Consider the following 25,628-nt stretch of genomic DNA (forward strand, 5'->3'; position numbering starts at 1 on the left):
ACGCATGCAAACTTCCAATGGATGTTCGTCGTCCCAAAGTAGATTTAAAGAATGGTCTTACGGTAATGTGTACTTATTCCTTAGCGGAACGATATTAAGATTACGGTATAATAAGCTCTAACCCGTTGCTCATCTTGCTATTTTTTTAAGCTTTAGAACGTAACAGGTTGGCAACGACCCAATTTAGATCTAAATCATTCAATTATTAGCTCAAGGAAGATTAGACCATTTTGAGTTTCTTCCAGCTTGACTCGGTATTTATTAGACTTTACTCTTTTGTACTAGGCCCCACTAGTCTAACCGTTGGGCCTCTCAATAGATTGTACTGTTTTGTAGTGGACCGCAGTAATCTAATGGTCGAGTCTGTCAATGTCGGGTCTTATATCATTTAAAGACATTATGCGAGATCTCGATCGACTTCGAGATGTCACTACCCCTTTGGAAGGCTTTAGAGGGCTCGCCACCAATAACCGAAAGAATGGTTCAAATTAGTTTCATATTATTAAATCATTATCCGAGCTATTTAGCAAAGTATCGAATGAGGAATGGTCGGTTCTGTATAGCATTAATGTATTAGTAATTTATCGTGTGTTCATAACTTCGTTGTCAAAGGCCAAGGGTAGTAGTATTTTTATCGACTTGCCCATCGCCGCACGACCATGACACACATGATCCAGGACATGATCAGAGCCGACACGCCAACATTCACATTCAACGTGAACATCGAGTCGAGGCCGCGATAGATCATGGCCTCGACAGTCTCGGCGTTGGACTGCATGAACACCATGCCGCCGCAAATGAGGCAGAATGCCACAATGAGCTCCGTGAATGGCCTGCTGGGCTCGGTGCTCTTTGGCGCGCCAAGGTAAAGAATGACGTAAGTTAGGAGTCGCACGAGAGCACCGACGCTGAGGAGAACGCCCCACTGCGTGTGGATCTCCGACGAGAGCTTGAGCGCCTGCTCGTGCTTGGACATGAGCGCGCCAGTCCAGAACACAATGAAGGCCGGGAACGGGTTGAACGAAATGGCGTTTCGCCCGTTTGGGTCCTCAGCGGAGACCGTCTTGCGCGACCGGTAGGACTCGATGATAAGCCCCGCGAGGCCGCCGCCAATGTACATAAACGCGATGGAGGCGTGCTGCAGGTCCATGTGACTCCACGCGCCGCCGGCGTTCGCCAGGTGCTCCAAAAATATATTGGACGATCCATACGTGAAGATCAAGCTGCACTCCACAAACTCCATGGAAGGCATTTTACGGCCGATCCACGAGAGCGCCTTGTACAGAGGATTTGGCGGCAAACCCTCGTACTCGTCGGCGTATTTGGTGCGTCGGCTGTTGTGCTTCTTGTGGGAGAGTGATGGTCGCACGTTCCAGGCCATACCGTGGTCCTTAAACGCGCCAAAGTACCGGATCAGCGTGACCACTCCGTACAGGAAGAAAATGCCTCCCTTGATGAAGTGGGCGAGCAGGCTGAACACACGGTTCGCCATGCCCAGCCGAAACAGGGTTGCGACGCCCAGGAGCACGTAGAAGAATGCGAGGATAAACAGAGGCCGGTTGAGCAGGGTGAACACAACGTCGGCGGCGAACCCGAGTTTGGAGACGGTCAGCCGCATCCAACCATGTTTCTGCATCACCCGTGAGATGAGTCGGTCCTGCATGCGCGATTCAAACGGCTTGCGGAACGTGCTTGACTCGGCGTCAAAGTCGTCCTCAGAGTCTTCAAACTGTTTTTCGAGCTCGTCTACCTCGTCGTCCATGACCACGTCGTCTCGCGATGCGTAATGGAACGACGGCGTGCCCGAGGACGGCGACACGCCGTGGCCCGAGTCCTGCGACGGACGCGAGGCCCGGACTGCAGGGTCGCTTGGCGAGGAGCTTGTGAGAACGTAGCTCGAGCCGTCCATGGGCTTGGAAGCGGCCATGGCCCAGTTGGTGCAGGCGCGAATGACTGTGGCAGTCCAGTGGGCCATGACAATGAAGAACATCGCCACAGAGGCCTTAGAGTACGAGTTGTTCGGATACAGGTCGCCTGGCGCAGTCGAGCCATAGACAGCGAGGCAGAAGAGGGCGGCCACAGCCACAGCACTCTGGAGCGTCTGGACGAGGAGGTGGAGCGGTGAACGCTCGATGGACAGAACAAGGGCGCAAGGGAAGATAAATACCCATGCAATTACGGTCAGGGCGATATGGGACTTGAGGAAGAACTTGTTGGGCGCCTCCGCCGACAAGAAGGTCGTCGTATTGTAATTGAGCCAGTACTGCCTCTGCTGCGGCTCCAGGTTAGGATCATCCAGAATGGCCATACCATGGTGGTGGTGCCCGTTCATCGGCCGCGGATCCGGCGTCATTGAGGCCATTGGCATCGACATCGCCACTGACGATACAGCAGAGGATACAGCAGAGGTAGGGGTTGGTGGAGCTATGTGCTCCATGTGATGGCTGACCTCCTCATCTACATGGGCTTCAATTGCCGCTACGAGGACAGCCAAGGGCAGCAGGGTAGTTTTTATTCTCATGGCGACTTCAATTCACAAAGGTCGCCTTTACAAGTTGGCCGAAGGGGTGGGGGAGAGAACGGCAAATAAATACTACTGAGTATTCGCAAAATAAATGTTGAAACAAAACGATAAGCACACTATAGAGAGTGGTTGGGCAGTATCCCAATCCGTCACACACTAGCTTTCTATCAGGCCCTGTCAATGGGGTCAAAGACTACCTCTCGCTCGGGTAACAGACACACTACAGAGAGCAAGAAGAAGAAAGGAAAGAGAAGAAAAAAACGGATCAGACGAGTTATATAACACATGAATCACCTCATGCCTCATTGGTTGCGGACCAATTGTCGTGCAACAAACCGGGGTTTTTGACGGAACTGTCGGAACCCACCTTTGTTCGTCAGGTGAGGACCCGCCAATCGTCGCCAGACGGGACGTACAATTATTAAGCTGCTTGCGCGGGATTCGACCGTGAGGCATCGGCGTAAGTGACAGTTCCGACTTCCGATTTGCAGACGCTCGTTTCTCACCTGCACGAAACCCAAGACGCAGGTCCGGATTTGAAGAAAAAAAATACGCACGTCGATGCGTGACGAAAAAAACATAGATGCGCTATACGAGAGTCCCCCAAGGACATGCTCTTTCTCTCCCTTTCCCTTGGTTCTCGTCCAGTCAAACACTCTTCCACGAATATCCGTGGACATCCGTGGGATAGTCGCCAGGGCTCCGGTAACAAGCTCGCTTGGCCAAGCGAAATTAAAATTAATTATAGTCCATGCGTGTGTAGTGAGTCAGCGGCGCCTCACCATCCGGCCATTCCGACAATTGAGCAAAATCTCTCATGCCCGAAGTCGATCTCCGATGCAGGACATCCCCTGTCGAATGCCATGGGCTTCTGCACAGGCCGACGCGCCGAGCTATTGTAGTCCAATCCGAGCTAATGGTCGGCCTTATGAACTCCACCACACGCCGGTCCAGCGTTGCGAAGAAATCATGCCATTGCTCTTTGGGGGGCCAGCCCCCAAACCCCTTTGTGGCTCCACTCTGCGTACGGCCTGCCGTACTTCTCGGGTTATACGGGTATACCGTTGCATGTCAGACCTAATAGGTACCGACCGGAAGCACGCGGGCCCGCTGCGTAACACGCATATAAATTATCTTAATAGTTAATGTCCAGTTAGGGTCGCCGCGCACGTAGCATAATTGATATTTAGTTAACTTAATTGGTATTCTCCGGTTAGATTCGCATCGCGGCTTGCAACGTAATTTTTCACGCACAGCATATCGCGAACACGAGTTCAAACGTTCTACGTGTAACATGCCTAAGGTAAAGACTACACGGTCGAAACGGCCTCCTGAAGGATACTCCGAGGTCCAACCGACCCTCATCGAGTTCGACAACCGCTTGCGCGACGCCGAGGCCGCATCTGACGCCACTAAGAAGACCAGTGAGTCGCTCCACGAGATCTTCCGCATCCACCACCAAAAGTCGCGCTACGTCTACGATCTGTACTACAAGAAAAAGGCAATCTCAGGGGATCTCTATCAATGGCTGCTCAAGAACCGCCACGCCGATGCCAACCTCATCGCCAAGTGGAAGAAACAGGGCTACGAAAACTTGTGCTGCCTCCTGTGCATCCAGGCCCGCAACACGCAGCAGGAGGACGGCAGTAAAGACAAGTACGTGGACAGAACTACGTGCATTTGCCGCGTTCCACGGGCCCAGCTCGCTAAGTCGGGCCACAAGGTGTCGGGCTGCGTCGCATGTGGATGCAGAGGGTGCGCGTCGACTGACTAAAATACAGTTACAAATTGGCGGCCATGACCACGAACATGTATATCATGCTGGCCAGGAAGAGTACCGCGAGTGTTGCGAGGATGATCGTCCACGTCTTGGAGAAGGAGTACTCCCATCCGTGGCGGTATTGCTGGAGTGCCCATCGCTTCCGATAGCGGGGTGGTGATTCGTCATTGGGTACCGTTGGGTCTGTTTCGGGATCGATCTCTACAATTGTGCACTCTGGTTTTGTGTGCACCGGCTCGATTTTTGCAAGGTTGCTAGCCATGGTTGATAACTTCGGGTAGTGCTTGTTTGTGGGATTTTATGGCCAGTTCGAGAAAACAGGCCATTGAACTCTAATCAGCCTTCAGACATTGAAGTACCAAACCTAGATCTAATTGATTGAATAGAAGTATAACATATGTACTACCTAAAGGGCCTAATTCCAATATCATTTAGCATTGTTCAATTCATCTTGCTAATCTGCAGGTTCTTTGAGCCAAAGTTTCATGATTGATATAAAATAAATAAATACCAGTAAATAACTGCCGAAAAACAGAGTATTTGAGGTGGAGTCTTTTGGTCTCGCCAAAAGTTTTATCATAGAATATTATTTATTGCATACGAAATGATTGAAATGCGGTAAATCGGTGTATCTGGCGTCGGATGACACCAATGTTTTTACAGTTTTACCTCAATTGGCAGTTACACAATTCAGCTACTTGCAGCAACTTAGATTTAATCAGTAGAATACAAAAATACCCTATGTAATGAAAACATAACAAAATAGTACCAATAAGCGGTCTTCTTACGAATCTGGAGATCTAGTTCTAATCGAAAAGCCAAATTTCACTATTAATTCAGATTGAAATGTCGTCAATGCTCCTCTATATCATTTGAAAGTTACAAGATTTGGATGCAGCAACATACACTAGATCCAATCGTCTGAAGACAAAGTAGCATAAATAGTGGTAATATAATACATTAAGCAGTTCTCTTACGAATCATCTTAGGAGGCGAGAAACTCTGTTGGTTCTTAATCGGCGAATCAAATTTCATGATTAATTCGGCGTCGGAACCATCGCCGTCGTCAACGCTCCTCCTCTTTCTCTTGTCATCAATTGGATCGCCTCGCTCGATCTCCCGCCGGCACAGACGGTACAAGTCCACGCCAAACACATCCGAGGCAGTGCTTTCAAGCCCGTCAAGCCCAGAGACCCCCGACTGCTCATAGTACTGCCTTCGACGTGCCTCTCGCTTGTGCGGAGAACCAAAGATAGCGCGCGACACGTCATCGTCGTCCTCGTCGTCGAGAGTTAAGGTAGCACCAAGGGACTTCGTGCTTGAAGGAGACGCGAAGATATCCTCGTACTCCATCATGCCCCGAATCATGGCCCGGTGGTTGCGAATCGACGTGTTGGGGGACTCAATCTTGTCGCTAAAAACTGCGACGGTCGGCGGCAGCAGAGTTGGTTTGTTAGGCCCGAGAATGAGGTTGCCACTGATGAAGCTCTTGCTTGGCGACTCGAGAATCGGTTGCTGAGGCTGCTGGTTCGAGTTGAACCGCTGCTGAAGCTGCTGAGGCAGAGCCAAAGGCTTATACTCGAGGCCAGTGGCGCTGCCGCCATTCATAGAGTACGGATACCACGAAGACTGCGGCGCACTGAGGACGGGGATTGACTTGTCCAGCGCCAGAGACTGCCGCGGCTTCTTGGGCAGTCGCTTCTCGGGGCTGCCTCCAGCAGACGCCTCTGCCGGGCGCTTTCGCTGGGGCGATTCGTCAAAGTGCTGTAATCCAATGGCTGTATTGCATCGCTTGAGCGGCGTCGTCTTTTCAATGAACTGTGGCTGGACAAGAATATTCGATGCGGAAGCGGTGGCGCCGCCGGAAGAAGAAGAAGAAGAAGAAGAAGGAAGAACAGTAATGTCGTTATTAGCATTAGCGGTGGAAGGTGGGATATATTCGGTTTCGTCATCGTCGTCAATAGAGTTGTTAGTCGTCGTCGTGTTAAAATCATCATCAGTGGAGTTGGCGCTGAATGTTCGCTGCATGTAGGTATGGCCTTCGATAACATTGTGCAATTGAGGCGGTATAGAGTTAAAGGCAAAGTCCGAAGAGTACGTGTAGAATTCGTTGAGAAGCATTCGCGGATGGTGATGAGCCTGGTTCTGCAACTGTTGCATTGCGAGAGTCGAATCAAAGCTAAGATGTTTATGGTGTTGCAGCGCGGGTTTCACGTCGTGTGATTGAGCAGTTGACGACAACGACGGCTGCTTGGTGCTGTTATTCCGCTTACGAGGTGCAGAAATGCCCACAGAAGAGTGCCGTCGCACCGACTTGGCGTTGAAAAACTGCTGTTCATAACCTTCCTCGACAACCCAGTAGTTGCCCTTGCCTGGGTCGTTTTTCGGACGCTCCTGCTTCTTGAATGCCTTGTTCAGCGATAAATTGTGCCGGATCGAGTTCTGCCACCCGGACTTGCAATTGCGGTAGTACTCAAACGAATCGTTGATCCACTGGTATATCTGCGAGAGCGTCAGCTTACGCTGTGGCGAGCGCAAAATGGCCATGCCAATAAGCGCGGCATACGAATACGGCGGCTTCTGGCCGTCGTCGGTTATAGGCATCATTTGGAACGCCTGCTGTTGCTGCTCTAGTGACATTGGCGCCCCAATGGCGGCGTTTGGTCCCGTAGACGACTGTCCAATCTGCTTCCGCTGGAGAAGAGGCGAGGAGCCACCGGGTGAGAGGAGGTAGTTCTCCTTATCATCATTTCTCGTGCGGCCACCGCCCATTGTCGGTGTTTGATGTGGAGGAGCGTAGAAGCGGCCGCTGCTGCTCTGTGTTGTCGCATCTGCCTCTGGAACCGCGGCACCGACGAACTTAAACTTAGGGTTAGTACCGAGCAGCGGCATCTCGCTTCTCCGTCTCATGCTGGCCACCTCGCCGCCCACCGACAAGGACCGCTGGTGCCCGCTGGCCGAGCCGTTTATGCTATTGAGTGTCGGATTGTGGCTGGCTCGCACCTGGGAGGGAGGCGGAGTGTTCAATGCTGCATTTGATATATTTGAAATATCGATGAGGGCACTGGCCCCGAGCTTGGGCGACTTGTATTTTGCTGAAAACAGGTTGGGTGTCGCATACTTGCCGTCGTGAGGGGAGTCAATTGGCGAGTTTGGCCCCTTGGACGACGAGGGCGGCGGTGGAAGGTGCACCGACGTCAGCGATCGGTAGATGTTGGACGAAGTAGTCGAGTCCATTTCTGCTCAACTAGCCCGATTTGAAGCTAACGGGACGATAGTTCTCCTCACCAATAAACAGTGGATACGGTGGATACGGCGGATATGGATGGATGAGTCGGGGTGAAGAGTGCTAAAATATTATTCACCGGCTCGCTACCCGCACACAAAACCAAAAATTCAAATATCCACTTCGTCTGCACAGATATAATAAAGATATATATATCGAGACAAGTCTGTTAGGTATTTAAGATCGGACGAAGTTGTCTGCTTGGTGGACCTGTGGATAGTAAATTGACAAGTTAGCACACACGGAATCTGGAGTAGGCGTCTCACCGCCCCGAAAAGTTCCCGCCCCAATGGTCCTACACGATAGGTAATATATCATCTGGTTGACGATGTGCCTCACGAGGTGCGTCCATGCAGCAGCAAAATCGCTTTCATCCGCACCGAAAACTCATCCAAAGGCCGTGCAAGTGCCAACGGAATGCGCATTCCTCGTGAGCCTCAGCTACAACTACAAAGGATACATATACAGTACAGTAGACGATGCAATGCAACGCTGCGATCCAACTAGGGCGTACCGGAGAATGGGGCCAGGGGAGAGGGAAAAGGATACATACCAATTAATGCGCCGATCAGCATACAAATGACGCGAGGGTTGTGTTAGGCTCGGGTTTTCCACACAGGCCTTTACCAGCTGCACCCGAGATTATGAGGATTGTGTATTGGGGTACTTATCAAAAACTTTGTCAGGCAGGGTTTGTGAGCACGATCGATGTACTCCGCTCAAAGCCGTAATCTTCTGGAATACAGTCGTCCAGTTATACAAAACCCAGAAACCTATAGCCAGTCGAGATAACCAGTATTCGACCAAGATACTCAAGATATATTGTAAATTCGACCAAAATAGAAGGTAGATATATAATTCGTACGGCAAAAGAAAAAACGTGGTCCCGGCCAGCTTTATACCGTCTCCCCAGAATAGCGAACGGGTAGCGTTTTAAATAGCCTGCGAGTTCCTTTTTCTGGGTCAACGTTACCGCGACTTCGCCTGCCTGATCCTCTCCTCCGCGCTTATACGAAATACAGAAGCTCAAGAATGGATGGCCAGCAAAGAAGGAAGGACCGAAAGGCGTTGGCCCAAAAATTTTCGTTTCGCTTGCTTTTTCGGGGAAGGTGAGCCACACACTGGAGACACACACACACACACACACACACACACACACACACACACACACCTTTTTTGCGTGAGCGTGTACCTGCTGCAGCCAGTGCCTACTCGCAGGGCCCAGCGTTGTTCCGTTTAGGTTTTGGTAGTAGAGACACGCAGTAACAATATTACGCGGCACCGCCGTGCGACTCAACCATCGGTACGCCTATGGTCTTCTTCGCACTGAAGCGTACTAGGGGTGGTCTTCGGGCCCTTGGGGGTAAACACACATGTGCCGGCTTCCCATCCCGGTCGCCCATCCTCGACAAGGGACATGGCGGTTGTACACAATGAACTTGACCCACTCGGAGCTTGTGACGGTAGGCCAAGGCATCTGCGGAATGTGAGAGCTTGGGCCCCTCCTTCCTCTCTTTCGGAAGGACCAAGTACATGCGCCCATGTCATTTCTGGAGCAGGTGTCTCAGATCGCCTTCCAACAATAGCCCCCAAAAAATGTATACCGCATACACCTGAAACTCGTCGCGAGAGCAATGGAGAAACTAGTCACTTGTTCGACGCCCATTTATGCTTTGCAATAATGGAAAAACAGAGGAGACGATCGATCTTGAGGATACGGCAAAGCCTATTTTGGGTGACACATGGCGGTACACGTTTTGAGGCAGCCGGCCCTAAGTCGGAAACGCGTAAACAAACGCGTCTCACCCGGGCGCGCCACAGTCATACGGTATGTCAGTTACCCGTTCGGCCCTCCTACCAGTGTACTGTATAAGATCTACCTTCTGCATATCTCAGTAGCCACAATGTGCCTCTGTCATCATTCTCTTTGTGTGGCTATGGAGACGATTCCCACTGGCTATAGGTAGCGTCCAATGCAGGTTGTGAAGTGCAAATTTTTTTTTCTGGCAGACCCTGTTCGCTCACGAGAGGTCCTCATTTTGCAGCTGCAATGCATAATATTAAAAACGGTCACAGGAACCCTTTTTTTTTTTGGGTTTCGTGAGGTGAGGTACACTGTATAGCACTTTTCGAGCCACGCGCAAGCAATTGGGTGATATTTCAATGTCGGGCTTGAAGACATGTGTGACACACAGGTCTCCCCTATGACGAAAGGACGCTTCTATGAAAAAAAAATTACAATGTACAAATACCCCTATGCCGCGATATATTTATCCTAGTAAGAATATCAAAGACACTCCTTAGGCTTGTGGTGTACACTACCGCCATACTTAGGGTTGCCGACTGCTGCCGGGAAATTTTCTTGTTAACATCAGTTGATGGTCCACTAACTCCATGACTCTAACCAACATATATACATTAGTAAAATTTTTTTACACTCTGTGCTATTGGTTCCATCTTCTGTCCTCTGCAAAGTCCTACCTGGAAAAACTGCATAGCTGCTATACGGCAGTACGTGGTTCACGAGTTTCGTCGCAGAAGGGTGTGTGGAAGAGGACAGACACTGTGTACACTGTAGGAGAGGGCAGGTACACACCTGTCAGATCGTATCTCCCCCTTGGTACATCGGCTTGGTAAATGCTGGGCAGTGATTGTAATACCTCGCTGCTTCATACAAACTGCCCGAGGCTGCGTAAGCCTGGTGGAGAGGGAGCGCGCATACTCCGCGTAGCGGAGTCCCGAAGGGGGGGGGAAGGATTTGGAGGGGGACTGGCCCCCAAGCTGCACACAACGTGCGCCGCGTGCGGCTTGTGAGGCGGTCGCTTCTCCACTACACGCACTTCCTCCTCGGCAGAGTGTCATTTTCAACCGTACTGCGTGCGCAGGCATGCGGTGTTTCCTCAACCCGGTGAATGTCCCGCGGACCTCGGTAAGACGGAACGCCAACATCGCATGGACCCCACATTAAATGATCACCTAATTGTACTACCGGTGATTAGGGGACAGCCGATACCGTTCAGCATTCGCGAGGATAACATATATATATATATATATAGATAGAGAGCCCTTGACGAGACATCTTCATCGGTAGCTGAAATATAAAATGTCGGAAAAGATTATCTACGAGGTCAAGAAGAAGACCGCCATCATCACCATTAACCTGCCAACGGTTTACAACGCTTTGGATCAGGAGGGATACGCTCTGCTGAACCGATATGTCCAGCAGGCGGCCAAGGAGAAAGACACCGTCGCGACCCTCATCCAGTCGACCGGCAAGTTCTTCTCCGCCGGCGCCAACGTCAAGAAGGGTAAGGACTCCTACCCGGAGCTGCCAGAGAATGCTAGTGAGGAGGACTCCTACTACGCCGCCAAGCGGTTCTACGACGCATACTTTGGCGCCCGAAACTTCTCGCTGACAGAGACTTTCCTCAACCACCCAAAGGTGCTCGTTGTCGCGCTTAATGGCCCCGTAATTGGGCTGTCAGCCGCCCTCGTGGCGATCGCCGACTTCATCTACGCCCTCGACTCGACTTATTTGCTGACTCCATTCGCCAACCTGGGTCTCGTTGCCGAGGGCGCCGCCTCATACACCCTGACGCAGCGGCTCGGCTGGACCAAGGCCAACGAGGCGCTCCTCATGGCCCGACCAATCCGAGCCAAGGAGCTCCAGGCCCGGGGTTTCATCAACGAGCTGTACCCGGTCTCAAAGTTCGCCTCGACGGAGGAGTTCAATGCGCATGTGCAGAATATCATCGAGGACTCGCTCTACCACCTGCATGGGCCGTCGCTGACGGGAATCAAGAAGCTCATCCGATCGCAGTTCGAGAAGAATATGACTACCGCCAACTACAACGAGGTGCTTGGCGGCGTCGAATGCTTCACTGGCGGCGAGCCCCAGAGGCGATTTGGTCTTATTGCTACCAAGCAGCTCAAGCATAAGATGTAGAATGCTTATTTCTCTTTTTTGAATAAACCGAGCTCTATCTATTCTTTTCTCCGTACTTCATTCAAGGCAATAATACCCAGCACTATTCCCTTCCGCATTGTAGGCTGTTGCACGTTATAGTCGGGCTTGCCGTGGCTTTACTGTCAGAGTATTGGGGGACCAGTCCCCCAAATCCATGTAGCTCAGCTTCGCGAAAGGCGGTGGTAGGTCATGGTCGGGCTATAGCAGAACTGGTGTTCTGTAGTCCGTTTAGCGACTCGACAGGGCGGTCCTCTATAGAATCGTCCATCTCGGACACCGTGAGCACTGGCACCTGGAACTCCTCACCCGTAGCTGCCGGTTCGCGCTTCTTGACGGACTTCTCCTCCTTGCGGACGGCCGATGTGCCCAAGAGAATACCGCTCATGACTAGCAGCACCGCTATCAGCCCGCGGCGCGTGGTCTGCCACCGCAGTGCCTCGATCTTCGACTTGATGTCCGATATAATGTCAATTGTGATCTTATTGTTGAGCTCCTGGATCTTGAGATCGACGATGCTCTCCTCGGCCCGCGTCGTATTCTTGCGCTCGTTGATCTCCATCTCGATCTCGGACTTCATAGTGCTAATCATCTCGTTCATCTCCTGGTGTAAGATCTCGTAATCCCTCTGGATGCGCGCCAGGTACGACCGGTACTCCTCGTTCTGGGCTTGCCTGCTCGTCTGGATCTCATTCCTGATCTCAGAGCATGCGGCATCAAAGAGATAGGCGTCGTTCTCGGCCTGAGACTGCTGCGGGTGCTCTTCCTTGCACTTGGCCAGCTTGCGCGACAGCATATCACGGATCGTCAACATCAGGACGTCTGCCTGGCCATCGGTAAACCCGGAGTACTTGAATCCGGAGTATATCTTCTGCGTGTCGAAGTAGTGGAAGTACCGTTCCATGTTCTCCTTGGCCAATTTGAACTCTTTTGTCTCCGGCGTCTCTGGCTCTGGCTGTCCTTGCACGGGCTCATTGATGACCGCTGGAGGCTCGGCCTTTTCCTCGGCAGGCGCCTCTTTGTCATTGAGCCACGGCCTCGTGCTCGAAAACCATCGTTTGCTCGCTAGCGACCTCGTTGCAAAACGGGCTCTCAACATACGGATTTCAGTGGGGAAAACGGTGCAACTCCCATCGGTCGTTGGCTGAGCAGTGGCTTTTTACGGCGGGCAAGAATAGCCGCGCGCGATATCTAACATTGGGTACATTATGACTTGTTAGTTCATCAGGACTTAGGCGTGCACACCCCCAGCATGCGGGGACGCTCACGGAGGTTTCCAGCAGGCACTGCTGAATTATTTTTTTTTGCTATACATTTATGCTAAGTATTAAATACTTTCGATGGATAACTGATTACTGTGCGGTACTAATGCTCGCTTGGCCTGATACCTCAGAACCGATCTAGCTTGCCAAGTACAATTATGATAAGATGTTCGATGTTCACCAAACTTAGAGACGGATAAGCTGTTCGCTTTTGAATAATTCAAAATTAGTTATTCATAGCTACAGTATTGTAAGCCAACTGTGGTTCTTCTAGTCCTTTGCAAAATTTTTTGTGTTAGGGTTTAGGGTGGGAACTACCAACAGTAGCGGTATTAAGCAATCTCTACAAAATCGAATATCCGAATAATGATCGCTACGGAATATTTATACAATGTAAAGGAGACAATAGCGATATCAAAGTGAAAAAGCTCCAAAATGTGACTGAGGTTATTTTACTTTTTGGGCAGGACAGTATGCCGCAGCACTGTGCTAGGTTCGCAGGGGCAAATTTTACTGCGGCAACGCGTACATCTCAGTCCGTATTGTGACAAAATTCGTGAAATCTGCCGAGAAATATATTTTGGAGTGGCCAAAATAAGAATATACTAAGTATGGCTAAGCAGCTACCTTAGCATGCAATTCTCCTGTGTATCGATTATGCCAGGAGAACATATTATTGGATATTTGGTACTGTCAACAGTAGCTCTTGTAGACACCACGTAACATTTCATGAAACATGCATAAGCGGTAGAGAGAAACCTGGCAAGTACATATTTCAGATAAATTAGTTAATCACTTACCGGTAGGAGAAGTGGTGGTAGATGATTTTTTCAGTAGTATCCCCCAATGCATCAGCCTGGCCAATTGACAAGGGACTTGCCAAACTTCGGCTCTGCGGCTGCAATATTAGCGGCACACTCCTCATATTTTACACCCGAATAACTTACGTAATTTCATTTAAATTAAAAAAGACTATATAACTGCTAATCTCAAAATTTGTTTTTATCTAGCAAAACGTTGGAATGAGATCTCTCATCATAACGAGGATGATTTAACAACCATGATATTATCAACGGAATCCGACAAATACTCAGAGAGACTCCTATTGCTCATACCTACGGTATTAGGGTAATTCAAATAACTCCGAACAAAAATATTATTAAACTCCTATTGGTGAGTCATTATCTGATATCGTTGTACTAGAGTCGTAGTAAATTGCTTATTGAGGGTGTGAACGACCAGTCTAACAAATTGATACCAATGAAACAACCTAAATCCCCAGCTTATTATAGAGAATTTACACCTATTGTACAGCATTTACAAGCAACGTGCGATAAATTCTCTATCTGAACAATAGTACCTTTCATAACAAGCATGCTACAATTGCACCGTTTATGCCACTACGAGGCATAAAAGGAATCAATCAAATCTATAATGCAATAGCTTTGCATTCTATAATCAATTTTCATCAGGTCATTACACATCAAACGGTCTATATATAAATGGTTAGAGCTTGGCAGAAGTGAGCCCCGAGGCAGCGGCCTCGTCAAGCACGAAAGTGCATCGGGTGTGGGTCTGAGTGTACGAACCCGGGCACGCTGGGCCCATCTCGCCCTCCAAGCTGTTTCGCACGGCTGTGCTCTTAGCGCTGCCAAAGGCTAGAATGACAACCTCCCTGGCGCCGAGCACGGTCGCAATGCCGACCGACAGGGCGCTCCGCGGGACCTCCTCCGGCGAGCTGAAAAACCGCGCGTTGGCCTGGATTGTCGACTCGTCCAGGTCGATTTTCCGAGTTACGCTATCAATGGTGGATCCGACCTCGTTGAATGCAATGTGGCCATTGTTCCCAATGCCGCCCATAAACAAGTGGATCCCGCCAATGCGCTTGATCTTCTCCTCGTACTCGGCGCACTCCTTATCTGGATCAGCGGCCTGGCCATTGAGAATGTTAATGTTCTCCCGTGGGAGGTCAACATGGCTGAAGAAGTGCTTCTCCATGAAGTAGTGGTAAGACTGCTCGTTCTTCGGGTCAAGCCCAACGTACTCGTCCATATTAAAGGTCACCACGTTTTTGAAGGTCACGCGGCCCTCCTTGTTCGCCCTGACAAGGTTGGCGTACACCTGCTCTGGGGAAGAACCCGTCGGCAGACCCAGCACAAATGGCCGGTCCGGGGTTGGAGCAAAGTCATTAATGGACTTGATAATGTGCTCGGCAACATAGCTGCAGCCGTCAGTCGAGTTCTTGAACACCTTGGAATGAACCATCTTCTAGTTTATATTTGATCTATCCGTTACTACGCGAGGAATAAAATTTTTTTTGAGGAAACGCGGGATAGAGGAGCGTTTTATGGATGGTCTGGCAACCTGAGACCGGTGACAGTTATCCTCTGGGCCTGAGAGTAGCATTGAGACTTTAGAGTCGCAGTGGTATAGCAATGTCGCTGTAACATTGACAAAAAGACGGCGTCGGATTCAGCCGCACCACCACATCAGCGGATAGCACTACCAGTGTACCACAGCTAAATGTAACACTGACAATCGACCTCAGCTCTTCTACATTTAATTTATGCTACGTTTTTATGGGCCTTTTTTTTCGTAAATTCTGGAGATTCTTGTTATAGTGGACAGTACTAGAGACGATGATGGCAATGGCGGGATCCGGCGTATGCCGGCCAAATGGCCGGAAGTTGCTTGAAAATCGGAGAGTTTGCCGGGAGCCTACCTAGTACTACAAGCACAAACTTGCTGGAGAAGGTTGGCTTTCCGCTGAGCCGTGTTTGTGGAGATGAGTCTATTATAGCTGCAACCGTGCGCTTTGCGTGGGTTGTGATGGGGAGACTACGATGTACCATATTAATAGTCTGCCTCATTAATTGGGATTAAACTTGGAAGCTTGAGGGCTGGCCATCGGAAACGCCTGTACTAGTAGTAGCGTAATTGGGGCGAGGCCTGTCCCCCAAACCCCGATTGGGGCTCCGCTGACCCGGAGTGTTGTTGGTAGATATCTTTAGGGTGGCATGCGGCGGCATGCGGCTCGTGACTCCCAAATTGCCGAGTTCACCATGAAGGTCCTTCAACATTTACAATACACTGATACTAGAGTGGAAATGCCTTCGTACCTTCGTCTAACTGCGGCAAAGAGCTCTCGCATGACGAGCAACCCCCTCCGCAGGGCTCGGCGGCAAAAGCTGGAGACGGAGAAGATATTGCCCTCTACCAAGGCAAGCAAAAAGCACGCAGAGGAGCAGAAGAAAGTTCGGGAAGACAAAAGCAAGCAGAAGCAGGAGAAACTGCAGGTTGTACCGGGACCTATTCATCTGGACTGGGAGCTGGATCCTACTGAAGGGCTGCTGCGAGCTATCGACATAGTATTAGAATCGATGTGGGATGATATTCCGGAGAAAGGGCTCGGCTACGATCTCAAGTGCGAGCTGCACAGCTTTCGCAAGGGTCTACCGCCACTAGTAATGGGCACCCACCTCCATGCTATTTTCCTCAACGATTCGACGTATGTAGAGCGAGAGATGAGACGCAGGTGCCGGGCACACAAGATCAGGCGTCTCCTTGTAAACGTAGTAGAAGGCGGAGAAATGATAATCCGCGCTCAGGATTACTATAATATCCTAGATGAGCACGCGTCTAGGACTGCAGGTGCGGTGAACCAGGCGTACCAGGAATTCAAGGCGCTCCTCAAAGAGCAGCCTGAGGCGGTTTCGATATCGCCGTACGACCTTGAAGCATTCCCGTCGCTTGAGGCCAACCGCAGTGTCGTATTAAACGCAGGGTTCCTCACTCTCCAACCCGGGTCCGATACTCTGAACATATCGGTGCCCAATATTGGGGTTTATCTGCGCCTCGTGACGTCGAGCAGAAAGTGGGTGACTCGGGGGTTGAGCAAGATGGCGTGGAAGGAGATACTGGAGTCGCAGTTGAATGATCGCTGGGAGTCGCAGAAGTCGTACTGGAGGGAGTTTAAGGGGGCTCGGCTCCAATGGGTGCTGACAGACTGCTACGGAGGGGGATGGTGTGAGCCGTTCAATACTCCTGTTGGACGCGGCTGGAAGGTTACCGGTAAGAGATAGTTCTATTATTACTATTGTTATATAGAATACCCTTAGAACTGGCTACTGTAAGCTGATTTACGATATGCTTCGATACAATACTACTGTAGATATGTCTAACCAGCTAAGCTACGGTACCTAGACACAACCGCGTACAGCAACTGTCGAGCTACAGCGGGTGTAACGAAAATTACTAAACAACTAACATACAAATAATCTAACCAATTGAGTATAAATATCAAAAAATCATAACATAACTACACGTGCATGTTATCTAAACTACCCGTTCCGGGTACCTATTGCCTAAGCCATCATTTACAGTACCAAAGATATCGACCTTCTGCTCTCTTCTGAATTTTCTATACTATACCAGAAATCCATGTAGTTACCTGATCTCTCTCTGCGACCTAGGCAACGGGCTTTTAATTATTGTTTAAAACGTCTACCAGTAGCCGGATGCCGGTATATTTTTTGCTGGTCACACAGTTTGGGCGGTCCGATTTTTCATATCCCAATCGATCGACTCTATCACCACCTCTCGAGACTCAACATGGCGTAAGTTCGCACGACGGTATAATAGTACATGGCTAACAAGCAATAGGGATTTGGCGGCGAAGCCCAAGAGCGAGCTGACTGATGCAGAGCTGCAAGAACGCGAGGAGTACGAGTTCACCCACGGTCCACTGTCGGTGCTACAACAGGCGGTTCAGAATCACACGCAGGTGCTGATCTCGTGCCGCAACAACAAGAAGCTGCTGGCGAGGGTGAAGGCCTTTGACCGTCATTCTAACATGGTGCTGGAGAACGTCAAGGAGATGTGGACCGAGACCCCGCGGAAGGCGAATGGAAAAAAGGGCCAGCCGGTGAATAAAGATAGATTTATCAGCAAGATGTTCCTCCGGGGAGACAGCGTTATTCTTGTTCTCAAGAGTTGATGTATTAAGTTATTGTTACGACTAATTGATGCGAGGGGAGGGGGCGTTCAAATCCCGAAATGTTCGTATTACCCCAAATTCTTTTTTTTTAAAATTCATCTTGGAACTGACCTTCGCCATTACCGGTATTTTATAAAGTGTTATTTTTGTAAGAGCTGATGTTAATGTTACGACTAATTGATCATTGATACGAGGGAGGAAAGGCGAAGTCCAAAAAAAGTTCGCGTTGATATATTACACAAAAGTACACATTTAGCGCATGGTTCGCTTGACCTTCATCTTCTTTTTCTGCTCACGCTCACGCTCCTTGAGCTCCTTCTTTCGCAGCTCGGCCGGGCTCAGCTTGGCGAGCTGGCGCTTCTCCTCACGCCTGGCCTCGGCCTTCTTCTGGGCCGCCTCTTCGGCCTTCTCGTCGTCAATGGCCTTCTGGACCTTCTTCAACTCAGTCTCCCGCACGGCCTTGATCTTGCGCGACACCTCTGGACGCCATTGGCCCTTGGCGACGGCGACATCGACCATGTTAATGGCGGCGTTGACGAGACGCTGCGAGGCGGCCTCCTCCTTGGCGTTTCGCGGGAACTTGAGCACAATGTGCACGCGCGGCCGCGAGGTCATGTCCTCGAGCTTGACCGGCCGGTCAGAGGGCAGGTCGGTCACGGCGATCCACTGCAGGACGTGCTCGGAGTCGGCCACGGCCTCGGCCAGCTCAGGAGTGAACATGTGCTCCGTGATCTCGTGGTTCTCGGACATGAAGGTGAGGTACGGTGGGAGCTTCTCCGAGTCGGTGGTCCGCGTGAGCGAAAGGTAGTAGTTCTTCTCCCGCGCCGAGTTCATGACGTTCTTGTTAACGACGGCGAACACAAAGCTGTCGATCTTGGCGTCGTCGTGCGGCGTCAGCAGCACATTGATCTCGTCCTTGGGCTCGAACCCGCCATAGAACATGGACAGGCCGTACTCGACCAGCAGCGTCGCAATGTTCTGCCGGCCCTTGAGCGTCATGCGCGCAACCATGCTCTTGACATTGGTCCGCCCTGTGGCGTAGGTCGTGTAGAGCGTTGGGCTGTCGGCGACGACGAGCTCCTGGCCCGGAACGTTGGTGCCTACTTGGGCGAACTGGGCGTCGAGCACATCGCGGTGCTTGCTGACCCACGAGTTCACGGTCTTCTTGTTCTGGCCGACACCCCAGTAGTGGGAGGCTACGTAGGCGAGCAGGGTCGCGACAATGATGCCTTCCTTGGTCCAGTCGTACGCCTGGACCCGCTCCACGATGGTCTTGTCGGCCCACGACTTCTCCTTGGCGTCCTCAGCAAGGACGACTGAGGATAGCAGCGCCAGGCCCGATAGCAGGTATTTCATTGTCAATTCGTGCGAATTCGTTGGTCTAATCCGCTGGTCTTTAGGGGGGTTGCAGTGGGGGTGGGTGAAAAAAGCGGTTTTCGGGGTGATGCAGCAGGGCCGGCCAGCCAGCCAGGAGGGAAGAGAGACCGCCGACGCAGAAAACCTGCACAGAGCTAACCAGCCTAACCGAACCAGATGCTGATAATAGCGCGGAGGAGCATAGCAAGGTTCCTCGGACCCCCCAAAATAGGGCTTGGGGTCCCAGGGGGGCCTCTGAGGCGAGGATATGCCCAGATCAGGGTGACCGAGCAGAAGCAGGCCTCGGAGGCCCTGCAGGACCAGATCAGGGCGATCCCCATTGAACGGTATAGAAACTTTTCAATCGTAGCGCACGTGGATCACGGCAAGTCGACGCTCAGCGATCGGCTGCTCGAACTCACGGGGGTCATTGAAAAGGGTTCCAACAAGCAGGTCCTCGATCGGCTGGACGTAGAGCGGGAGAGAGGCATCACCGTGAAGGCCCAGACCTGTACAATGGTCTACAAGCATAGCGACGGCCTGGACTACCTGCTGCACCTTGTGGACACTCCAGGCCACGTAGATTTTCGGCAGGAGGTCTCCCGAAGCTATGCCTCGTGCGGTGGAGCGCTGCTGCTTGTCGATGCCAGCCAGGGCGTCCAGGCACAGACTGTCGCCAACTTTTACCTCGCTTACAGCCTCGGGCTCGAACTGATCCCGGTCATAAACAAGATTGACCTACCGCATGCAGACATCCCCCGAGCACTGGAGCAGATCGAGAACACTTTCGAGCTGGATCCCTCCAAAGCCATTGCCATCTCGGCCAAGACAGGGTACAACGTCGATACTATCCTGCCCAGCATTGTCGAGTCGATACCGCACCCCACGGGGAAAGTAGATGCACCATTGAAGGCTTTGCTGGTCGATTCGTGGTACGATAACTATCTCGGCGTTGTCCTGCTGATGCATGTTGTAGACGGGTCAGTTGCCAAAGGTCAGCGCATCGTGTCAGCGCACACGAAGTTGCGGTACGAGGTCAAGGACGTGGGGATCATGTACCCAGACAAGCTAAGCACGCGGAACCTGACCGCGGGCCAGGTCGGGTACGTTGTACTGGGTATGAAGAAGTCAAGCGACGCGCACATTGGCGACACCTTCATGAGCCACGGCCAGGAAGTAGAGCCGCTGCCCGGCTTTGAGGAGGTCAAGCCCATGGTGTTTGTCGGAGCTTTTCCAGCTGAGGGCGCCAGCTTCAGCTCGCTCGAAGAGTCAATTGAGCACTTGACTCTCAACGACCGAAGCGTCACTCTCCAGAAGGAAACGTCGAACGCCCTCGGCCAGGGATGGCGACTCGGATTCCTCGGCACACTCCATGCGTCTGTCTTCAGAGAGCGCCTGGAAAAGGAGCATGGCGAGTCGCTTATCATCACAGCCCCAACAGTGCCGTACAAGATCGTGTGGCGCGACGGCTCCGAGGAGGTTGTCACGAACCCTGACGATTTCCCCGACCCCAATGTCATCAACTCCAAGGTCGCCGACCTGCAAGAACCGATTGTCGAGGCGATTATGACAATGCCGCAGGAGTACCTGGGCAACGTCATCAAGCTGTGCGAGAACAACCGTGGCGAGCAGGTCGACATTCAGTTCCTCACTTCGGGCCAGGCCATGGCCAAGTACAAGATCCCGCTTGCCCATTTGGTCGATGACTTCTTTGGCAAGCTCAAGGGTGCTACACGGGGCTATGCGTCGCTCGACTACGAGGACGCTGGGTATATGCCCTCCAAGATCGTTAAACTAGAGCTGTTGGTCAACGGCAAGGGTATCGATGCACTGGCCCAGGTTATGCATATCAGTCAGGTCGATGCCAAGGGCAAAGAGTGGGTCAAGCGGTTCAAGCAGTACCTGCGGTTCCAGCTGTTTGAGGTAATCATTCAGGCGCGGGCCAATGGGTCGAAGATCGTGGCGAGAGAAACCATCAAAGCGAAGCGAAAGGACGTGCTGGCCAAACTGCATGCGTCGGATATCTCCCGTCGTCAGAAGCTGCTGAAGAAGCAGAAGGAGGGAAAGAAACAGATGCGGTCTATTGGCAATGTACAGATCCCCCAGGAGGCTTATCAGAGCTTCCTCGCCAGACATGACTAGCATTACTAACATGGAACTTGTATATACTGTACACTATAGATGGGATGACTTAATATCGATTCCATATGAACTATCTTGAATAGTTGGGGTACTGTTGTAAGTATCTGAACAGTCCGTTGAAAGAAGAAAAAAAGGAGGTAGGGTTGATTTGACCAATTGAAATATAAGCGAAGAGACTGCAAATCAATTGATCAAATGGGGTCCAATACTGTGACAAAACAAAATAAGAAATTTGGTGATCATTGAGAGATTTTTTACTATCTGCTGCTTATGTGGCAGAGGCTAGAAAGACTCGACGTGTCTAATCTTTGAAAAGGCAATAGATATCTAATAGGGCCTAATTTATGTCTGGTCTATATGGGGACGCCATCATACCTCAATTGCAAATGGAATGTGGTTAACTTGCCATTTTTCATGTGCTGAGGTGGGCTAAGGGAGACTTCGCCTAAATGCCAAACTTATATTCTGTTAACCTAATTTTGCGGCAGTTTCATACAAACCTGCTTTATCCGAGGCTGGGCAATAGCCCATGTCTATTGGCGTGTCGAGAAGCTGAGCGGATGAATTTCGCCAGCTACAGGAATATCGCTCTACAAAAGTTCGGCTTGGTATAAGAGGTATTAACTATCGCGGCAATTGGTATGATGTACCGTACTGTTAAATGTTTTTCCAATGTTAAAACGCATAGCAATGAGACATCAGAATAATTTAGATTAATAATTGAGGACACTGTGATAATGTATAAAACTCATAAAAATGATATAAATATAGTATTGAATAAAAGTTCAGTCCTGCCGGGTCTTCTTCTTCTCTGGAGTCTCGGCGGAATTACTACTACCCTCGCCGTTGGAAGCCTGGGATCGCACCATCTCTTGCAGGTACTCCCGTAGACCCTCCTCAGGGTTTTCACTGTTCATAATAGCCTCGATTCGGGCTCGTTGCTCGGCATTTTCCTCTGGCATGTTCTCATAACCGACCCGGAGATTCGAACCTTCAGGCAAAGACAATTCGTCCGTGTTGATGCCAGACTCCTGCAGCTTCATGTCCACCGATATACCCGCAAGAGCTCGAAGATAGTCGAGAAGTTCTGGGTCCTCTTCCTCCTCCTCAAGCTTCTCCAGTGCGGTCTGGTCCTCGGAGTTCTTCAGCTTGAAGTCTGCGCCCATCTCCTCAACCAAGAAACGGGCCATATCCGCAGTCTCGACGACATGAAGCGGTGTATCGCCGTCGTCATCGCGGACGTTGATGTCTCCGCCCTTCTCGGCGAGGAACTTCAGCAGGTCCTTGTGGCCCCACGAAGCGGCCGCATGCATGCAGGTGTATCCATTTTCATCCTTGTCGTTTGGAGTCTGTCCCGCGGCGAGGAACTCCTCGACCTTGGCTCGATTGTTATCGGATGCGGCGATCCAGATGTTCATGACGGGTGAAAAATTTCAAACCGACGACATCCCAACCCCCGAAATACCCACGACCAACCACACCATCACCAATGGACAAGAACAGCGGTGAGGACGCCGAAAGAGCACTCCACGGGTTCAAATGGTTCCTGCGGATGCTTCCGTACCGGACAGGTATCGGTCTGACCGAGGAGGCGCAGAAGCAGATGGAGGAGGACATTCCCAAGCGGCTGCGAGAGATCGAGTGCCGCCGGTGCGAGGAGAACAAGAAGTGGGTGCTCCAGTATAGCCCCATCGTGCGGTTCATGAGCGAGCAGATCCACAAGGTCGGAGGCAACATCAACGAGAAGACTGTCGTGTGTGGCCACTGCGATGAGTTCAAGGCCGGTGGCTTCAACCCCGAGCTCGGCATCATGCTGTGCCAGAACCGCGTCATGAACCGGCTCAAGTTCGAGGACACCCTGGCTCACGAGATGGTACATGCTTATGACCACTGCAAGTTCAACGTAGACTGGAGTGACCTGCGACACCACGCTTGCTCTGAGATCCGCGCGTCTGCGCTTTCTGGCGAGTGCCGGGCCATGAACCAGATTGTGCGAAACGGTATCTTCAAGTTCGCCAAGGGCCATCAGGCGTGCGTTAAGCGGCGGGCTACGCTTTCGGTGTTGGCCAACCCTAACTGCAAGGACGACGTTATGGCTGCCAAGGTCGTAAACGAGGTGTTTGATTCCTGCTACAACGACACCCGTCCGTTTGACGAGATCTATCGATAGACCTTTTTTTCTTTTTTGTCGCCGTCAACTACGGCAATAGATGTTCTTGTGGCTGGCTGGCTCCGGAGCGCCATAATTAGAAGCATTAGTGTACATAGCATTTTAACGACCTAACCTTTCGAGAAATCTTTTTTTTTTGTCATCGTATAGAGAACTCCGCCTGGCTCGACATACCGTTTAAACAGGGAGAATCTCAGATAAATATGGAGTCGCAAATAGTTGCAAGTTAAAATGTCAGATAGAGGGAGCACATGAGTGACGGCCCTGTGATTATTCCAACCCAGAACACAATGTTGCCGAGAATTTCTTTATTGCGGAGGAATCGCGTTCGGGATAACACTACCAGAGGCAGCTGGCACATCTGGAGAATGAGTAGGTATCCTCGGAGCCGCTTGAAGATTACCAGCATTACAAGCTCATGGACACACGAGGAAAGCAGGAACGTCAGCACAGTGGCCGTCATTTTGGATACGCGCAGCGCCGACATGGACGAGTGATAAACATGCCGCAACAGGAACCGGTAAACAGGCATGTTCCAGTCCTTAGCAAACTGGTCCCAGCTGACGCAATTCCACCATTCGCCATAAAACTCGCGGTCACCAAAACGCGTGAGCTCAGCAATGGCATTCAAAATTGCGTCCCAGATGATGTAGAATACGAGGAGATACATGAGGATGAACGGCGGGACGAGATCGAGCAGAATGAACGGGTACGCCTTGAGCCGTTCGTAAGGTGACCGGTTCCGCAGTTCGATTGCCTTCATAGCGATGGGGAACAGGAAGGTCTCTGCAACCATAATCATGAGGAAAAACACACCAAAGATGGCAATGACCTTCTCGGCGACATAGGACCACCGGATGCGATCATTGCGGGGGTAGTCAATCTGATATACCAGCGTCGGAAACATGGAATATACAAAATAGTTGCTGAACGTAATGTTATTCGGGAACCTGGCCGTGGTAATTTGACCATCATTAAGCTCTTCGATGCAAAAATCAATTTGTTCATTAAGTCGGCTAAGAGCTTCCTCATCTTTGCCATCTTCTGAACAACTGAGCTTTGCCACCAGCTTTTTAGCATTGTCCAGGTCTCGACTGATTTTCCAAAAGTAGCCGTTGTAGAAAGCATACGAGTGCTGCTTCATGAGAAGAACCAGTGAATGGAGGAGCAGGAACACACACCCAATCCACGGGAATCTCATGTAGTCAGCGAACCACATAAAGAAAAACAAGAATGATGCCTGCCAAACGTTCTGAATAACCCATCCAGTGCGGTCCCAGTCGATGAGGCCATGTTTAACTGCCAATTGAAGAAACACGCCGAAGTAGGTCAAAACGTACATGAGCAAGTCAGTGAGGGCGATTTTGACCAGGTCGCGGAACAGTAGACTGGCAATGTTCATGCCAAACTGCTGGTGCTTGAGATAGTTGTATATCAGTCTTCGGACCACCACAAATGCCACAGTTACCCAGAAAAGAGTATAAAACCCAAAGAACGGAGACTTCCGGCTCGACTTCTGATCGAGGATGCTGCTCTCATGTCGAGTACTTAGAGGCTTGAACCGATATTTTAACCGCTTCGCCACAGCCTGCTCTTTTTCCTTTCTAACCGCCTTAGCTTTCGTATCTAAGAGTACGGAATCGCTTTCGGCCGCTGCGACCGAGGTGAGATCTTCACTGCTGCTTGTCTCCGGAGATGTATTGATACTCTCGGCATAGGTGTTGTCGCTGGCAAGGTGCTCTCGGTAGTGGCCAAACCCTTTGAGCTGGTCATCAATTGTCTTTGCCAAATGCCTTTCCTCCCGTTCCTTCCGGGATCTCTTCCTTAACCGTGTCATACCTATTTACAAAATGCCAATATTTTGTCCTTGGAGGATCGCCTACCTTTTAAAGTACCTTATGATAGTGATCCGGGGGACCCGTGTATAGGGCCGCCGTTCTGGGATAACCTCACCAAAGGCGTATATCACGGCACTCGATGCACCCCAGCCACCTCGTTCATATCCGGCGTAATTAAACGACCCAAACGATACGACGGAAACGATCTTACTCAGATTTGTATTGGAGCAAGTGTCTGCTGGAGATCGATCGGTAGTCTGGCAATGCGAGGATGAGCTGCCATCATCCGCACCAAGAGAGGAGTCCCCAC

General features: G+C 50.9%; 13 protein-coding genes across 13 annotated transcripts; 6 read left to right on the plus strand and 7 right to left on the minus strand.

Moving 5' to 3' along the window:
• Positions 1 to 631: 631 nt before the first annotated feature.
• Positions 632 to 2,521, minus strand: TVS1 (Tvs1p; the record flags this gene model as incomplete). The annotated part of the gene is made up of 1 exon (XM_076687191.1): positions 632 to 2,521. One exon carries the CDS (start codon positions 2,519 to 2,521, stop codon positions 632 to 634), a length of 1,890 nt encoding a protein of 629 aa, XP_076538564.1.
• A 1,297-nt stretch (positions 2,522 to 3,818) lies between these two features.
• BUD31 (U2 snRNP complex subunit BUD31) lies at positions 3,819 to 4,298 on the plus strand (the record flags this gene model as incomplete). The annotated part of the gene is made up of 1 exon (XM_076687192.1): positions 3,819 to 4,298. The coding sequence occupies one exon, from the start codon at positions 3,819 to 3,821 to the stop codon at positions 4,296 to 4,298; it is 480 nt and encodes a 159-aa protein (XP_076538565.1).
• Positions 4,299 to 5,264: 966 nt separating this feature from the next.
• Positions 5,265 to 8,593, minus strand: HCM1 (Hcm1p; the record flags this gene model as incomplete). The annotated part of the gene is made up of 2 exons (XM_076687193.1): positions 8,144 to 8,593; positions 5,265 to 7,800 (listed from the first exon to the last, which is right to left on the minus strand). Exon 2 carries the CDS (start codon positions 7,539 to 7,541, stop codon positions 5,265 to 5,267), a length of 2,277 nt encoding a protein of 758 aa, XP_076538566.1. The 5' UTR covers positions 7,542 to 7,800; positions 8,144 to 8,593.
• Positions 8,594 to 10,693: 2,100 nt separating this feature from the next.
• ECI1 (dodecenoyl-CoA isomerase) lies at positions 10,694 to 11,536 on the plus strand (the record flags this gene model as incomplete). The annotated part of the gene is made up of 1 exon (XM_076687194.1): positions 10,694 to 11,536. One exon carries the CDS (start codon positions 10,694 to 10,696, stop codon positions 11,534 to 11,536), a length of 843 nt encoding a protein of 280 aa, XP_076538567.1.
• A 208-nt stretch (positions 11,537 to 11,744) lies between these two features.
• On the minus strand, positions 11,745 to 12,653 carry PUT7 (Put7p; the record flags this gene model as incomplete). Its single annotated transcript, XM_076687195.1, has 1 exon — positions 11,745 to 12,653. The coding sequence occupies one exon, from the start codon at positions 12,651 to 12,653 to the stop codon at positions 11,745 to 11,747; it is 909 nt and encodes a 302-aa protein (XP_076538568.1).
• A 1,669-nt stretch (positions 12,654 to 14,322) lies between these two features.
• On the minus strand, positions 14,323 to 15,081 carry TRVA0_052S00694 (glucosamine-6-phosphate deaminase; the record flags this gene model as incomplete). Its single annotated transcript, XM_076687196.1, has 1 exon — positions 14,323 to 15,081. The coding sequence occupies one exon, from the start codon at positions 15,079 to 15,081 to the stop codon at positions 14,323 to 14,325; it is 759 nt and encodes a 252-aa protein (XP_076538569.1).
• Positions 15,082 to 15,833: 752 nt separating this feature from the next.
• On the plus strand, positions 15,834 to 16,898 carry TRVA0_052S00716 (Stk19 family serine/threonine-protein kinase; the record flags this gene model as incomplete). The annotated part of the gene is made up of 1 exon (XM_076687197.1): positions 15,834 to 16,898. One exon carries the CDS (start codon positions 15,834 to 15,836, stop codon positions 16,896 to 16,898), a length of 1,065 nt encoding a protein of 354 aa, XP_076538570.1.
• A 529-nt stretch (positions 16,899 to 17,427) lies between these two features.
• Positions 17,428 to 17,812, plus strand: SMD2 (mRNA splicing protein SMD2; the record flags this gene model as incomplete). The annotated part of the gene is made up of 2 exons (XM_076687198.1): positions 17,428 to 17,432; positions 17,479 to 17,812. The coding sequence occupies 2 exons, from the start codon at positions 17,428 to 17,430 to the stop codon at positions 17,810 to 17,812; spliced, it is 339 nt and encodes a 112-aa protein (XP_076538571.1).
• A 252-nt stretch (positions 17,813 to 18,064) lies between these two features.
• On the minus strand, positions 18,065 to 19,168 carry TRVA0_052S00760 (uncharacterized protein; the record flags this gene model as incomplete). Its single annotated transcript, XM_076687199.1, has 1 exon — positions 18,065 to 19,168. One exon carries the CDS (start codon positions 19,166 to 19,168, stop codon positions 18,065 to 18,067), a length of 1,104 nt encoding a protein of 367 aa, XP_076538572.1.
• A 177-nt stretch (positions 19,169 to 19,345) lies between these two features.
• On the plus strand, positions 19,346 to 21,310 carry GUF1 (GTPase GUF1; the record flags this gene model as incomplete). Its single annotated transcript, XM_076687200.1, has 1 exon — positions 19,346 to 21,310. One exon carries the CDS (start codon positions 19,346 to 19,348, stop codon positions 21,308 to 21,310), a length of 1,965 nt encoding a protein of 654 aa, XP_076538573.1.
• Positions 21,311 to 22,095: 785 nt separating this feature from the next.
• On the minus strand, positions 22,096 to 22,728 carry TRVA0_052S00804 (uncharacterized protein; the record flags this gene model as incomplete). The annotated part of the gene is made up of 1 exon (XM_076687201.1): positions 22,096 to 22,728. The coding sequence occupies one exon, from the start codon at positions 22,726 to 22,728 to the stop codon at positions 22,096 to 22,098; it is 633 nt and encodes a 210-aa protein (XP_076538574.1).
• A 71-nt stretch (positions 22,729 to 22,799) lies between these two features.
• ATP23 (putative metalloprotease) lies at positions 22,800 to 23,480 on the plus strand (the record flags this gene model as incomplete). Its single annotated transcript, XM_076687202.1, has 1 exon — positions 22,800 to 23,480. The coding sequence occupies one exon, from the start codon at positions 22,800 to 22,802 to the stop codon at positions 23,478 to 23,480; it is 681 nt and encodes a 226-aa protein (XP_076538575.1).
• A 226-nt stretch (positions 23,481 to 23,706) lies between these two features.
• ARE2 (sterol O-acyltransferase 2) lies at positions 23,707 to 25,317 on the minus strand (the record flags this gene model as incomplete). Its single annotated transcript, XM_076687203.1, has 1 exon — positions 23,707 to 25,317. The coding sequence occupies one exon, from the start codon at positions 25,315 to 25,317 to the stop codon at positions 23,707 to 23,709; it is 1,611 nt and encodes a 536-aa protein (XP_076538576.1).
• Between the last annotated feature and the right edge of the window lie 311 nt (positions 25,318 to 25,628).

Source organism: Trichomonascus vanleenenianus (assembly GCF_965637985.1).
Source record: "Trichomonascus vanleenenianus strain CLIB 3782 genome assembly, contig: TRVA0_052S, whole genome shotgun sequence".
In the NCBI taxonomy this organism is placed as follows: Eukaryota; Fungi; Ascomycota; class Dipodascomycetes; order Dipodascales; family Trichomonascaceae; genus Blastobotrys; species Blastobotrys vanleenenianus.